Here is a 14,503-nt window from a genome sequence, read left to right as displayed (position 1 = left end):
AAATCTCTGAGATGAATGTCCCACAGATGATTCTGAGATACAACCAGAGATTAGGGAGCTATTATGCTAGTGAGGGCATGGATGAAAAGATTCACTGGTATGTTACTATATGTGCTATATAAAAGCACAAAGAAACTAGATGTTCTGAGCTTAATATAATGGAAGAAATCATATACAAATCAATTGGTAAAGCACTAAGACTTCGAGTAGTGAGCAAATGAAAAGCCACAGATAATTTGTATGAAAGAAAATGCAAATAAATAATAAACATGTGAAAAGATATTTGCCCTCCTGGTAATGAGAAATATTAAAACAACAGCTACTGATATATCAGTTTTTGCCTGTCATATAAGCTGAAGTAAAAAAACGATTCTCAATGATGTGACTGCCTCATATTACTGGTAAGAATGTAAATCCATGTAATTTTTTTGGAAAGCGGTCTGGCAGTATGTATTAAGAGCCTAAACATGTTCATGTCTTTGACCCAGCAATTCTGGTAATAGGAATATATCCTAAAGAAAAGTCATAAATACAGGAGACACTTTATGCCTAGAAATGTCTATTGAGATGTTACCTAAGGTAGTAAAAAATTAGAATTAATACATTTGTCCAACACTAAGGGAATAATTAAGCTAATTATGACATACATGTATGGTGGAATATATATAGCAATTAAAAGTGAGGTTTGTGAATTCTTAACACTGTAAAGTACTTATTATAATGTAAAATTGAAAAGCAGAATACAAAATTACATATACAAGGTGATGAATCAGATCTCTAAAATGGTACAAATGAAATTATATGTCTGGTTGTTGACATAATTGACGATTTTTATTCTTATTCATACCTTTCTCTGGTTTCCATAATATTGAGAATATATTCCCTTAATATAAAAGTATTTTAAGAAAAATTTTGAATTGGAGAAATTTTGTCTTTTATTTTGATACTCTTAAAGACCTTTCATTTTGTCTTTTTCTAACTAAGATTATTTTTGTGTGAAATTATTATAAAAACAAATGCTTGCCATGAACATGTATTAAAAGATACTGAAGAATATAACCTGAAAATTGAGATTCCCTCTCTCTGACCCCTTCTACTTCCATTGTCTACTAATCGTTCCAGAAATATTCTATTTCTTTCTAGAAATATTCCATAAGTGTATATGTACATTTTAACCCACAGATGGGATCACAAATGTCAGTGGCTTGCAACAAATATTTCTTGTTTGCGCACGGCCCTGAGGACTGCTGATCATCTGCAGCCGTATTGCCAACTTTACTGAGCACCACTGAGCTCACAAGTCTGCTTATTCTAGGCTCTGTAGTGAGTAGCTGCTATCTGCAGCATGCTGTTCTCTTACATGGCAGAAGGCAGAAGCTCAGAGATGGGGACAGAGCCAAACCACAAAGACACATTTAAAGCTTCTGCGTGGATGGTGATGTCCATTCACATTTCATTGGCCAAAGCAAATAGCATGGCCAAGCCCAAAGTCACAACAATTACCAGACATTTGATAAAACTTCTAATATGAAACATAAAGCAAAAAGCAAAACAATAAGTATAATAGAAATATAGGAACTTGGAAGAAACAAAGACAAACGAAAAGAAAGCCTCAAAAAACCCAAACAGATTAATATCCTTAGAAGTATTATTAATATTACATTCATTAAATAAGGACAGTATGGAATAGAGTAAGAAAACTTTTGGAAATTATAATACATTAGAAGTAAAAAACCAAAATAAGTTGTAGAAGATGAAATAGAGGCATCTTCCAATTAGGAAAATTGGAAGACCAATCTAGCAGGACTGGACATCCATCTAGTGAAAGAGAGGACAGAGAAGATGGTAAAGGGAAATGATGAAAGACACAAAACATGAACATTTCTCTGAACGGATGGGGCATGAGCCTTAGGTTTGAAAAAAATACACTACTGAGAGGGACTGACTCAAATGTAAAAAGTCTCACATCAGAGGAAATTTTAGAACTTTCAGGGGTAAAATGAGACTCTCAAAGAGTTTCTACCCGAGGTGAGGGACTTGGGAGGAAGGAAGGAAGACTGACAGATTACCTTCAAAGTTCAGGAATCAGAATAGCAGTAGATTTTACCATCAGGAACAGTGGAAACTAGACTCTAGTATGGCCGTTCCTTCAAAATTATGAGTGAATCTGATTTTCAATCTAGAATTCTGTGCTTAGCCCAACTGTGAAGTTAAAGAGAATAAAATATTTTCAGATTTGGAAGGTTACAGAAAATTTAATTCTTTGTAAAAAATGTAGGAGTGGAGAAGTAGTTTAGCTACACTTCACTTTTTACTGTTTTTTTTTAATGTATTTATTTTTATTATTTATTTTATTTTTGGCTGCGTTGGGTCTTTGTTGCTGCACGCAGGCTTTCTCTAGTTGCGGCGAGCAAGGGCTACTCTTTTTTTTTTTTTTGCGAGGACTACTCTTCGTTGCGGTGTGCGGGCTTCTCATTGCGGTGGCTTCCCTTGTTGCGGAGTATGGGCTCTAGATGTGTGGGCTTCAGTAGTTGTGGCTCGTGGGCTCTAGAGTTCAGGCTCAGTAGTTGTGGTGCACGGACTTAGTTGCTCTGCAGCATGTGGGATCCTCCCGGACCAGGGCTCGAACCCGTGTCCCTTGCATTGGCAGGCGGATTTGTAGCCACTGCGCCACCAGGGAAGCCCCGCTTCACTTTTTATAGTAAGAAGAAAAGAGTGTGTAAAATTGTAAAATGAAAAAATAGCTAAATAAGCAAGGTATTTAGAAATCACAGAGTTGCTACTGAGGCAAGTGTAGGGAGTAAGTGGCATTGGGCAGGTGCCTGCAGCTTATATATGTAAGCCTGTAGAACTATATGAGGTTTTAAACTATGAAATATTATTTTGATAGAAGTAACATGAACTTTAAAAAAAATTTAGAATCTGTATCATTACAGACTGTATTCTATGTTCACACTGTGAAAAGATAAAAAAAGTTAGTTGCAAAAGAGAAACAAAAAAATTCCTTCTTTGGAAAAATGATACCTCTGAAAATTAATGAGTCAAAGAATATTTGTTAGGGAAATTAGAAAATATTTAGAACTGAATAATGAAATTACTACTTACAAAGCATGTGGGATGCAGGTAAAACATTCTCAGAGAGTATATTTAGCTAAGAAGGAAGACTGAAAATTAATTAGCTAAGTAAGCATCAACATCAAAATTAGACAAAAAGAATAGGTAGCTTGAAGAAAGTGGAAGAGATAAAGATTTAAGAGCAGAAATTAATGAAATAAAAATGACTTACTAGCTATTGACCTTGGGCAAGTTATTTAAGTTAAATAAACTCAGGCGGAGTCTGAATTTGAACACCAGCAGTTTAACTAAAAACTTTGCACTTCTAACCACCACATTATGCTCTTTTTATTTTTTAAATTAAATATTAAAAATATAATACATGGACATGGTTTGAAATTCAAATGATATATAGTGATAATTTGTCATTCTATCCTGTCTTCCTCTCTCAGCTCCACTTCTCAGAAGTGATCAGTTTCCTATGTATCCTTTCAAAACTGTTCCATGCTTTTATAAGCATTTATGTATGTACCACTTAAGAACACAGAAGTTAGCATGTCATACATATTCTGTACCCTTCTTTTCCCCTTATATATATGAGTTCATTTATTATCAGTATATAAGAGCTGCATCATTCTTGATAAGGACTGTTTACAGTAGACATGGTAAATTAAGTCAATTCTAATAAAAGCAGGAACAAGTCAGTGAAGGTTATGACCATTAGTATACTATCATTTGACAGAGTTTTGGAGATTTTTAGCTAATATAACGATATACATAAGTAATTGATATGAATATTAGAATTAAAAAATTATTTGTAGATGTGACTATATTAAATTATTGAATATCTATAAATATCTGTTCAAAAATCACTGCCTTTCACATTTTCCCAAGATTCTCTGGGTCAAAGTTACCCAGTCATTCTTTGCTTTAAGAATAAAGTCCTTATTTTTTCAAATTTTAAGTGGTCTCTCTTCTGGTAATGGAGTAAATATTGAACATATATCAGGAGGATATTAGTAACCTTTGTGTTTAGCCTCTTCAAACTTAACAGTCATGCCGAATATTATATAGCTAAGTAAAATATCTTCTTTTCTGAAATTAGCACCATTCTAGAATAGTGGTTAACTTACCATGATCATTGTAAGGCCTAACAGCCTCAGAATCGGTGGTTAAGGATCCTGTAGAGTGACGTTCATTTGGAGAAACACTAGAAGATGTTAACATTTTGAAGAGTGGAAAACAGGATCATAAGAAGTGGTGACAGAAAGGCAGAGACCTTTATTTTCTCTTTATATAAAGTAATCTGTCTTAAATTTCATAGTGTTTGGTAGGCTTATTAAATTTTTAATAATTTAATTTTTAGTAATTTTATTACCTCAGGTTTTACAACAATTATTATACTCTCCTAAGCTTTAATAAACAAATAAGGTTTTTGGAGGAGGTCCCAATTTTTCAGTTGTTTAATTAATAAATGAGCTTATTGTATATTTTAAGAGGCTTAGTACCCCAAGCAGATAAATATTGCATACATTGGATATTCAAATAAGGTATCTAATTTGAGGAAGCAGTGTCAATTATGTGTGAAAATAGGTATAAAATCAGACTTTCTGGCAATTGGTTTGTCAATATGGTATAAATTTCATAAATGAAATTTATCGTGAAGACAGAGTAGCTTTATCAAACATGGTACGTTTGTGTTTGAATTCCCAATAATTTATATTTTGTTTAGTATGCCACTTTTTGGAAGTGGTCACTGTCAGTATCTTGCTATATAGTATGATGACCTTGGAGATTTAAAACCAATTAAAAGTGTAAGCAGCCTTTCTTATTTAGTTTTGAGTTTTAAATCCACTTTTATTCCAAATAAGAAAAGTCAGAAGTAGATTTACTGTGGAATATGAGTTATATAAAAGACGTCTTAACAGCTGACTTAGGGAAAACAGACTGGCCAATTCCATTTATGGAATTGTAACATAAAGTTCCATCAAATAGTTATCTTTAAAGGGGTTTTTGTAATCTATTAGATATTCCTTGTAAACTTTATTAATGTGAACACATCTGCTTTTTTAAAAAAAAAATCAGTGAGGGACTTCCCCGGTGGTCCAGTGGTAAAGAATCTGCCTTCCAATGCAGGGTTCGCAGGTTCGATCCCTGGTCAGGGAACTAAGATCCCACATGCCGTGGGGCAACTAGGCCCGCTCATCACAACTACTGAGCCCGTGCACCTCAATGAGAGAGCCCGTATGCCACAAACTACAGAGCCCACATGCTCTGGAGCCTGCGCACCACAACTAGAGAGAATCCCACATGCAGCAACTGGAGAGAAACCCGAGTGCCACAGCGAAGACCTGATGTAGCCAAAAAAATAAAGAAAATAAATAAATATTTTTTAAAAAATCAGTGAATTCCTAATGAAAATAGAGAGAAATTTTTTATTATTTATAGCTAAACTCTTCAGTATCAATCATTTAGAATTCTTTCAGATTCTTTTACTGTATTCTTATTTACTGTCCCAGTAATCTATCATTCTCTTTAAAAGTAAAAAGTATTGGGACTTCCTTGGTGGTCCAGTGGGTAAGACTCTGTGCTCCCAATGCAAGGGGTCTGGGTTTGATTCCTGGTTGGGGAACCAGATCCCACAAGCATGCCGCAACTGAGAGTTCGCATGCCGCAACTAAGACCTGGCACAGCCAAAATAAATAATAAATAAAATAAAGAAATATAAAGAAAAAAGCATTTATTGACCCTTCAGACAGAATGGTTTTAAAAAAAAACTATCACAAATGTCTATTCATTGGACCTTCAATTGAGTTGTTTTGTTTTATTTTCCCAGCACGATTAATTTAAGAATGTGGCACTTTCTTTAGTGGTGACTTTGCTGCAAAGTTCTGAAATTTTCACTTGAAATTATTTTCAGAGCCAGTTTGAGGCACATAAGAAAATCAGTTTAATTATTTCATAGACACAATTAGTGTTTTGTCTAGAAATAGATTGCAATTTGTCATTCACATATTCTGTAGACTTGAACTCTTCATGACTTGGACCTTTCCAAAAAGCAAGTTCAGTTTTGGAAGGTGAAGACATAACTTTGAGAACATCCAAAAGGATATGTCAGAGAGAGAGTCAAGAACATTTTGAACAATGTCAGTGTCATTGCTCTACAGCATTCCAAAATGACAGTTTGAAACATTAGGATATAAAAGCTTTAATATAAGTGGCTAATTACTTTATAGTCATACTGTATCTGACTTGTTAGATTCCCATGCTCTAGATTCTTTTATAAATAGGCACTTTAAAGGGATCTATTACAAAGTCAACATTTTGGGGTTTTTTTTTTTTGTGACTGAATTTGTAAAATGTAGAATGGGATTATTGTTTTGTCATGCATCTGAATTTAGTAGACGACTACTAGATAATGGTGATAATTTTTTTCTATTAGCGAAAGAGAGCATAGTTGATGCTTGAACAACACAGGTTTGAGCTGCACGGGTCCGCTTATACTCAGATATTTTTCAGTAGTAAATACTGTACCACATAGTCCAAGGATGGTTGAATTAGGAGATGTGGAGGAACTGTGGATATGGAGGGCCCTGTATAAGTTATAGGTGGATTAACCTCTGCATTATTCAAGGGTTAACTGTATATATACTCATAAAAACTCACATTTTCTTCTTTCTCTTTTTTTTTTTAAATTAATTTATTTTATTTTTGGCTGCGTTGGGTCTTCATTGCTGTGTGCGGGCTTTCTCTAGTTGTGGTGAGCGGGGGCTACTTTTCATTACGGTGCATGGGCTTCTCATTGCAGTGGCTTCTCTTGTTGCAGAGCATGGGGTCTTAGGCGCATGGGCTCAGTAGTTGTAGCTTGCAGGCTCTAGGGCGCAGGCTCAGTAGTTGTGGCGCATAGGCTTAGTTGCTCCGTGGCATGTGGGATCTTCCTGGACCAGGGCTCAAACCCGTGTCCCCTGCATTGGCAGGTGGATTCTTAACCACTGCACCAGCAGGGAAGTCCAAAACTCACATTTTATATAAAAAAAAGAACGTCTCTGTGTATAACTGAGTCACTTTGCTGTACAGCAGAGGTTGCCACAACATTGTAAATCAAATACACTTCGGTAAAAAAACAAAACAGAAACTCCCATTTTGTCTAAATTGATTTTGCTCTTATATAACAGTGGTATATGTATTCAGGTTTCATTTTTATTTGCATTTAATAATTATTGATTAAAATTTATTTCTTTAATATTATTAGATTTCAAATGACTGAGGTAACTGTAAAAGTTTGTTTTATGCCCTGTTGCTGATCAAATCATTGGTCTTCTCTATAGTTCCTTACAAATGTATGGAATCAGTGTTCCATTTGGATTGAACATCTGTGTCTTGTCTTAATAATAGAATAATTGGCATGAAGTCATCTAAAAGGACCAATTTACATGGTATAATTGGCAGAGAGCATGAACTTTGGATTAAACAGACCTAACTTTTTAATCTTATTATTGCTACTTACTAATGGTGTGACCTTGGGCAAGTTATTTAACTTTTCAGGCTCAGTTTCTTCATCTGAAAAAATGGAGACAATACCTACCCAACTAAATATTTTTAAAGCACCAATGCACAATAGCTTGTCATACATTTAATAATAAATGTTCATTTCTTTTCCTGCTTTTATCTTCATGTATTGGTAATTTGAGACTAAGTTAGTAAAATTAAAGAACTTTCTAAGCAGTCACCCTAAACATGAGATTAGTCTGCCATTTACTTTAGTAAATACTGTATTCTCTCCATTGCCAGGAGGAGTATTTGAGAAAGGAAGGAATGATTTGAACATTGTCAATAGCCAGCTGAATTAGTGCTTTAGGGACATACTTTTGATAACTTGTACTTAATATCTCCATGAAAATGTTTTCATTTATCTTCAATCACAGGTACAGGAACTTTAAAGATAGATTTTGTTGGAGAGCTGAATGATAAAATGAAAGGTTTCTATAGAAGTAAATATACTACCCCTTCTGGAGAGGTGCGCTATGCTGCTGTCACACAGTTTGAGGTATGGTATTCTTTAATATATTATGACCTTAAATTAGACATTCTGACAAAGGTCTAATTCTATTATTTGCGTGATTATTTGAGGCTTAGGTGCCTTTGGCCATAATTGTATTATTGATTTTGGAATTTTTATTTTATACTCAGCCAGTTATCTCTCTTATACAAGAGAGAGAATTAGGACTGTGGGCTGGGGAATGATTTTATTTATAACAGTACCATTATTAATTTAGTAGGAAAAGCCACAGGTACAAAAAGAGGTACAAAGTATAAAAGCAATCCAGGTATTGAAATTTTGTTACCTGTATGTCTGTATATATAGTTATATATGGATATATATAGATATAGACCTATCAATTTAAATATAATTTTGTTACCTGTATGTGTATGTGTCTGAGTGTGAGTGTGATTCCAATGCTTATCTCTAGCCCTTTTGAGCACTTCTTCATCCTGGAATGGTTGGCTGGAGTGTGTCTCCAAATGATTTTTTTTTAAGAGAGGGTATGTGGGTGGTATACTTCCTGAGTCTTTGCATATCTGAAAATCTTTCATTTGCCTTTATACATGACCAGTTTTACTGAGCATGTAAGAGATTTGTTGGGGGAGAAAAGAAAAAAAGAGCAGCCCCTGACATCCAGAAGTTGTCCTAGCACTGAAAGCTAGTCCAGGTTGTTTTCCTGTTGGACATAAACAGTATCATAGAATGCCAACCTCAGACAAGGTCACTCTGAGACCATGATAAAATGAGACAAAACAAGGGCACTTCGTAATTTCATCCAAGCATAGACAAAAACAAGTTCACTTTGTTAATCACAAAAGACAAACAACTCTCTCTCTTGGTTAAAATGAGTGACTGCTGCTTCTTTAGCATTTGCAGTTTTAGGCGTTGACAGCACCCAACTTAGAATGAATCCTTTCTTCTTAAATCCTCCTCCAAATCATTCAGCCAAATCCAAAATCACATAATTGTTTCTTTCTTAGACTCTTACTGAGATACCCCATGGTTTCTTTTGATGTGAGTTTTCCCTTGCTACAGTGAGTAATAAGCCCAACTTCTTCAGTGATAAGAGTGGTACAACTGGCTTACAATTTTTCTCTTTCAAAGGTGCATAAATATTGTGCTAAAGTCTTTCATGTCTCATTTTGTTGAGGGGGAGGAGTCAGACTAGAATGTTTCTTCTCCCTTCGAAGGGTAACACATTTTAAAATTTTGTTTTATTTTCTTCCTGATTGCTTGTTAAATTATTTCTTTGTATGTAAAAATTTCACCAGGTGTTCACTTTTCATTAACTTTTAATAATTGGTGAACCCTATTGATGTTCATATTCAGAGCTTTCTTCAGTGTAGCAGCATTTTCTTCTGTTGCGTCTTCATCATGGTTTCTATTCTGATCTCTTCTTCAGGAACATCATTTAATAATAGCTTTAGCTCTAGTGTCTATCCCCCAAATGTACCTTAGATTGCTTTTATCACTTTGTCCTTTGGATATTTTGGAAACTTAAATCTTACTATCTATGTCATTCATTTGATTTCCTCTAATATAAATACATTTATTTACTGCTGTTGCTCCTAATTTGAATTTTTCTGTGCATTTCTTTCTTTACACTCTACTTACTTTTCCAAATGTCTTATTTATTCTTTTTTTAAACATCTTTAGTCTTATTTATTCTTTAGTAGAATTCATAATTAGTTTCTTTGAGAGTGCAATCAGCCATCTAATGTTTTTCCTTGGAGAAATCCTTTTTCAGAAGTATGTGCTTCCTCTGCGTATTTTGTTACTTCTTTTTAAGATACAGAATCTTGTCAATGGTTCTATTTCTATTTTATTAAAGATTTTTTCTTTTATAACTGATATTCTACTGCACCACTAATCTTATTTTGCTTTAACAAGTTTGCTCTTTTTTATTTTTAAAGAAAGAATGAGATCTCTTTCAAAAGGTAGGTCAAATGGTGACAGTTTTATGTGTTGTATATGGAAGTGCCATTAAACAAATGACCTGTTTGGAACTGATACAGCATCTGTCTTTATTCCTGTTGCTACCATTCCAGATAAAGAACAAAGCACATCAAAAATTCTGGAGATATTTTTATTTTTATTTTGAAATCAAAGCCAGAGAGGCAACCAGTCATATTTTCCCATCGTTGAATCCTTACAGTAGTATACTGTTAACCTTCCTGGGCTCTGTTGACATTATAGATAAAGCCATTTGCCTTTAATTTGAAATAGTGAAATGTTTTAATAAAAACAAAAGTATAATTGTCAGTTATTCTAATACTATAAATTGTTAAGCTCTATAGCAGACCTAGTTCCTGGATAATTGCTGATGTGGCAATGATAGTAAACCTTGTGTTTTCTTTGTAGTCAGTGCCTAGCTTGTTGCCTGGCACTGAGTAGAAAATAAATATTTGAAAAAGTGAATGAACAAATGATAGAAAGAAAGAAATGTCTGTTATTTCATGAAATAGTCTGGTAGGTTAATTCTGTGATATTTTATATTTCATATTCTTTTCTTAAGGCTACTGATGCCCGGAGAGCTTTTCCTTGCTGGGATGAGCCTGCCATCAAAGCAACTTTTGATATCTCATTGGTTGTTCCTAAAGACAGAGTAGCTTTATCAAACATGGTACGTTTGTGTTTGTGAGTATGTTCATATTTTGAATAAGCGTTTAGCAGATTTAGTTTGCTGATTAGATGGGATAGCATGAAACCACCCAGCACAGTGCTTGACACATAATTGGAACACAAATGTTAGTTTTCTTAATTTCTGAAAAGCCTTCTTTTTCTTTATTGCCTTATTTGGGGAGTTTCCCCCCTCCTGGAAGAAATTCTTTATAAACTGTATTAACAAGATCATCTAATTCCTTCAATTTGGAAATCTAAATAAGAAATGAGTTTAATAAATATTACCTGAAAGAAAAAAAATCTGATATTCTTATTAAGTGCCAAAAGATACAGCCACATAATGAAGTGTATTTAGGTTTTTGGCTGATTGTATTCTTGGAATATGCTCCCTTCACTGATGTCGTTGATCCTCATTCATAATAGAGTAAGCATTCACTACTTGAAGTGTATTGTCTGAGACTGCCTTACTTAAGACATAGAGTAGCTTGTAGCTTATAATAGGAGTCTAGGGAACTTGGAAATGCCTGCTGCACCTGAAAATAACTGGCTTTTGCCTCCTTTATTGGTGGAGAGAATTCCATAGATTCTCTTCTCAAATATTCTCAGAGAGGAAGCTAATATATTACACTGAAATGTTCATTTACAATTTAGTATGAATGAATTTATCGGATCAATTCCTGAATAAGTCTTACTTGGAAGAAAGAATAGAGAGACCTTGAGGAAACTGAGAGCCTGAGTAGGAAAAAGAGGGAGAACACCAAAGGGAAATTAGGGGACTCCAAAGGTAAAGTGGAGATTTTGTGACTAATTTGTTTAGAGCCAGCCTTTGTACAGAGAATGCTCTAAATCTAGAAATCTGTACCCTTTGAAATGTCTGATTCCACAATTACATTTTATTTTCATTAATATTTGTTGTCTCCTATCCTTCATTCACTTGAAAAGTATTGAGGTCTTAAAACATCCCAGTATCTGGCATATTAATAGGTATTCAAGAAAAGTTGCTTCTTTTTTCTTACAAATCCTTGGAAGTTTTAACACTTTAGGCTCCAGTTTCTTAGTGTGAATGCTTTATCAGGTGACTTTCCTTCTTAATAGGAAAGATCTTGACAGCGTAATAGCACTGGATGAATTAGGATCGAGAAGTAAGCAGTGCTGGAAAGGGGGAAGAAAAGGCCCCAAAGCCTAGAGTTTTTGGCTAGTGTTTGCTCTAAGGTATTTAATGTAAATCTGTTAAATTTTCCTTTTTTTTTTTTTAAAGAATGTAATTGATCGGAAACCATATCCTGATGATGAAAATGTAGTGGAAGTGAAGTTTGCTCGCACACCTGTCATGTCTACATATCTGGTGGCATTTGTTGTGGGTGAATATGACTTTGTAGAAACAAGGTCAAAAGATGGTGTGTGTGTCCGTGTTTACACCCCTGTTGGCAAAGCAGAGCAAGGAAAATTTGCGTTAGAGGTAAATGTACTTGAAGAGGATTGTTCCAACAGTCCATAACTCCAGGTTGGGGAATTTACATTTCTGATCAATTATTAGTACAATTATTTATAATTTAATCTGAAATTTCATGTACTACTTTGGTTTTACTTTTAATAGAATCTGGGAACTAGCAACTTTGGTGTTTTATTAACATTTTACAAGATAATGATTAAGAAAATATTAGAGTAGAATTTATTTACCCAGAGAGTGGGTGGGAAAATATGTAATTATACTTTTCATTCTGAATTATAAATGGATTAAAGTTTGGCTGACATACAAAGCTTAGGGCTAAAGCACTCTTTGGAGGTGGGGCTCCCCAGGGTTGGTTTCTAGTAACTTGAGATATTTGGCTTGCAACAGGATTCCTTTGTGGATTTCTATATGAATGACAGTAAGATTTATCAGATGGTTCTTTTGTCTATACTTTTATAGGTTGCTGCTAAAACTCTGCCTTTTTATAAGGACTACTTCAATGTTCCTTATCCTCTACCTAAAATTGATCTCATTGCTATTGCAGACTTTGCAGCTGGTAAAGTAAATTTCATTTTATTGATGAATTGTAGTAACTTTTTTGAATTTTATGATTTTTCAAGAAGAAGTATATATAAATATCAATAAATGTTTATATTTGTTTTATGAAGGTGCCATGGAGAACTGGGGCCTTGTTACTTATAGGTATGTTAATGATGTATTACCCTGCCTTATCTTTTTAAATCACTGATTTCATGAGAGCTTCACTCCTAAGTACAGTTCAGTAGCTTCTGCTTTATGATCTGTCATAAATTTTCCTACCTCCCCCCACTTCCTTGAACATGTCAAGAATGCAGATGAACACCCTCTGGAGTATAAGATTTTAAAGTGAGCATCTGGCATTAGTAGCATTTGTAGATGTATTTTTGGCTGAGTTTCTCATTTCAGTGCCTTCTCTTCCTTCTAGTAGTTACATAGTTATATATCCAGCTTGAAGAACTTTCCCTGATTTAATATCTTCTGGCCAAATTTTTACATGTCTGTCACCACAATACAAACATGTAGGTTGTATAATTTTAAAAGCAGTGTCTGTAAACAAGTTTTTGTCTTCCACTTTCAGTTGCCTTCTTCAGTGAGCTAAGTTTTGGACAGCCTGCTCAGTGTTCTTTTTAGGACTGTGGAATGTATCTTCCCCCCACTTTCTGCTCCCCTTCTTTTAATGGAAGGACTGTCTTCTCTCTCTGTCTAGCACAATAATCCCTAATCCTTTAGACAAAGATTTTCTGAAATTTCAGGCAGCTGTCCTATAAACAAACTGATAATTAAACTTGTGTCACATCTTTGATCTTCTGTTATGAATTCTATTGGAGTGGTGTCTTTAATCTTCCCAGAACTTTTTCTATCCTGTGTACTCTGAGGAAATGTTTTCTTGACATCTTTAAAGCCTAACTTGACCATCTTATTTACTGTTTGAATCTCCCTCCCCCACTTCTGCATGCCTGCTTTGGTTGTAATACTTAAAAAAAAATTTTTTTTTTAAACACAGGGAGACTGCATTGCTTATTGATCCAAAAAACTCCTGTTCTTCATCACGCCAGTGGGTTGCCCTGGTTGTGGGACATGAACTCGCCCATCAATGGTTTGGAAATCTTGTTACTATGGTATTTAATATTTTTAAGTGCTCAAATATATTTATTTTTTTTCCTGCTGCACTTTTTTTTGTCTACATAGTATTTCAGGTTTGGCTGGAATGTTGTACCAAAAAAGTAGTTTTTTGATTGAAAAACTTTATTTTAAAAGATCCACTTTGAAGTGTTTATCAGAATATTCTTGTTGATCAAAAGCATGTAGATAATCTTTATTCAACAGAAAATACTTCCTAAACTGTTCTAAATACTGCCTGCAAGCGGGGGAAGTCATGATACTAATTTGGGTGAAAGGAAGAGATTCCATTTAGGTAGAGAGATTCCATGCAGTGAGATTCAGACTAATTGTAGTTTCTTGTGTCATATATATTATGTAGCCCACTAGCTGTAAAGTAACCTGATAAATGACAAACTATCCTTGATTAGGTTGAAATGTTTTTAAGGGTCATTTTCTTCATTGCCTGAAATTTTAAGTTGAAATTTGACAGAAATGAAAGCAAAGAAACAATAACTGTGAAGTATATTAAAATTTCCAACTGTCCTATTGAAGTTCTTGTTTATTATAATGTTTGCAGTGAATGATCTCTGTCCTCTAGTCTTGACCTTTCCCTCTTACTCTGAATAAGTACTATCTATAGCAGCCAACTATGTTAGAGCTTGGGAGCCCAGCGTTTAATAAGTGAACTA

The 14,503-nt window shown here is 34.4% G+C and overlaps 1 protein-coding gene across 3 annotated transcripts in view; it reads left to right on the top strand.

The window, feature by feature from the left end:
* NPEPPS (aminopeptidase puromycin sensitive) overlaps positions 1 to 14,503 on the top strand; it is a 97,250-nt gene that overhangs the window by 56,349 nt on the left and 26,398 nt on the right. For all 3 annotated transcript variants that reach the window (XM_029211838.1, XM_029211837.1, XM_029211839.1), the window contains 6 exons: positions 7,980 to 8,101; positions 10,614 to 10,721; positions 11,979 to 12,179; positions 12,633 to 12,729; positions 12,842 to 12,875; positions 13,717 to 13,831. In XM_029211838.1, the coding sequence (XP_029067671.1) occupies positions 7,980 to 8,101; positions 10,614 to 10,721; positions 11,979 to 12,179; positions 12,633 to 12,729; positions 12,842 to 12,875; positions 13,717 to 13,831 (677 nt within the window). The remainder of the gene's footprint in view (positions 1 to 7,979; positions 8,102 to 10,613; positions 10,722 to 11,978; positions 12,180 to 12,632; positions 12,730 to 12,841; positions 12,876 to 13,716; positions 13,832 to 14,503) is intronic.

This window comes from Monodon monoceros, unplaced genomic scaffold (assembly GCF_005190385.1).
Source record: "Monodon monoceros isolate NGI ecotype Baffin Bay Population unplaced genomic scaffold, NGI_Narwhal_1 Super_Scaffold_9, whole genome shotgun sequence".
Taxonomy (NCBI): Eukaryota; Metazoa; Chordata; class Mammalia; order Artiodactyla; family Monodontidae; genus Monodon; species Monodon monoceros.
Note: the sequence above shows the minus strand (reverse complement) of the source record. Positions and strands in the feature narration are given on the sequence as shown.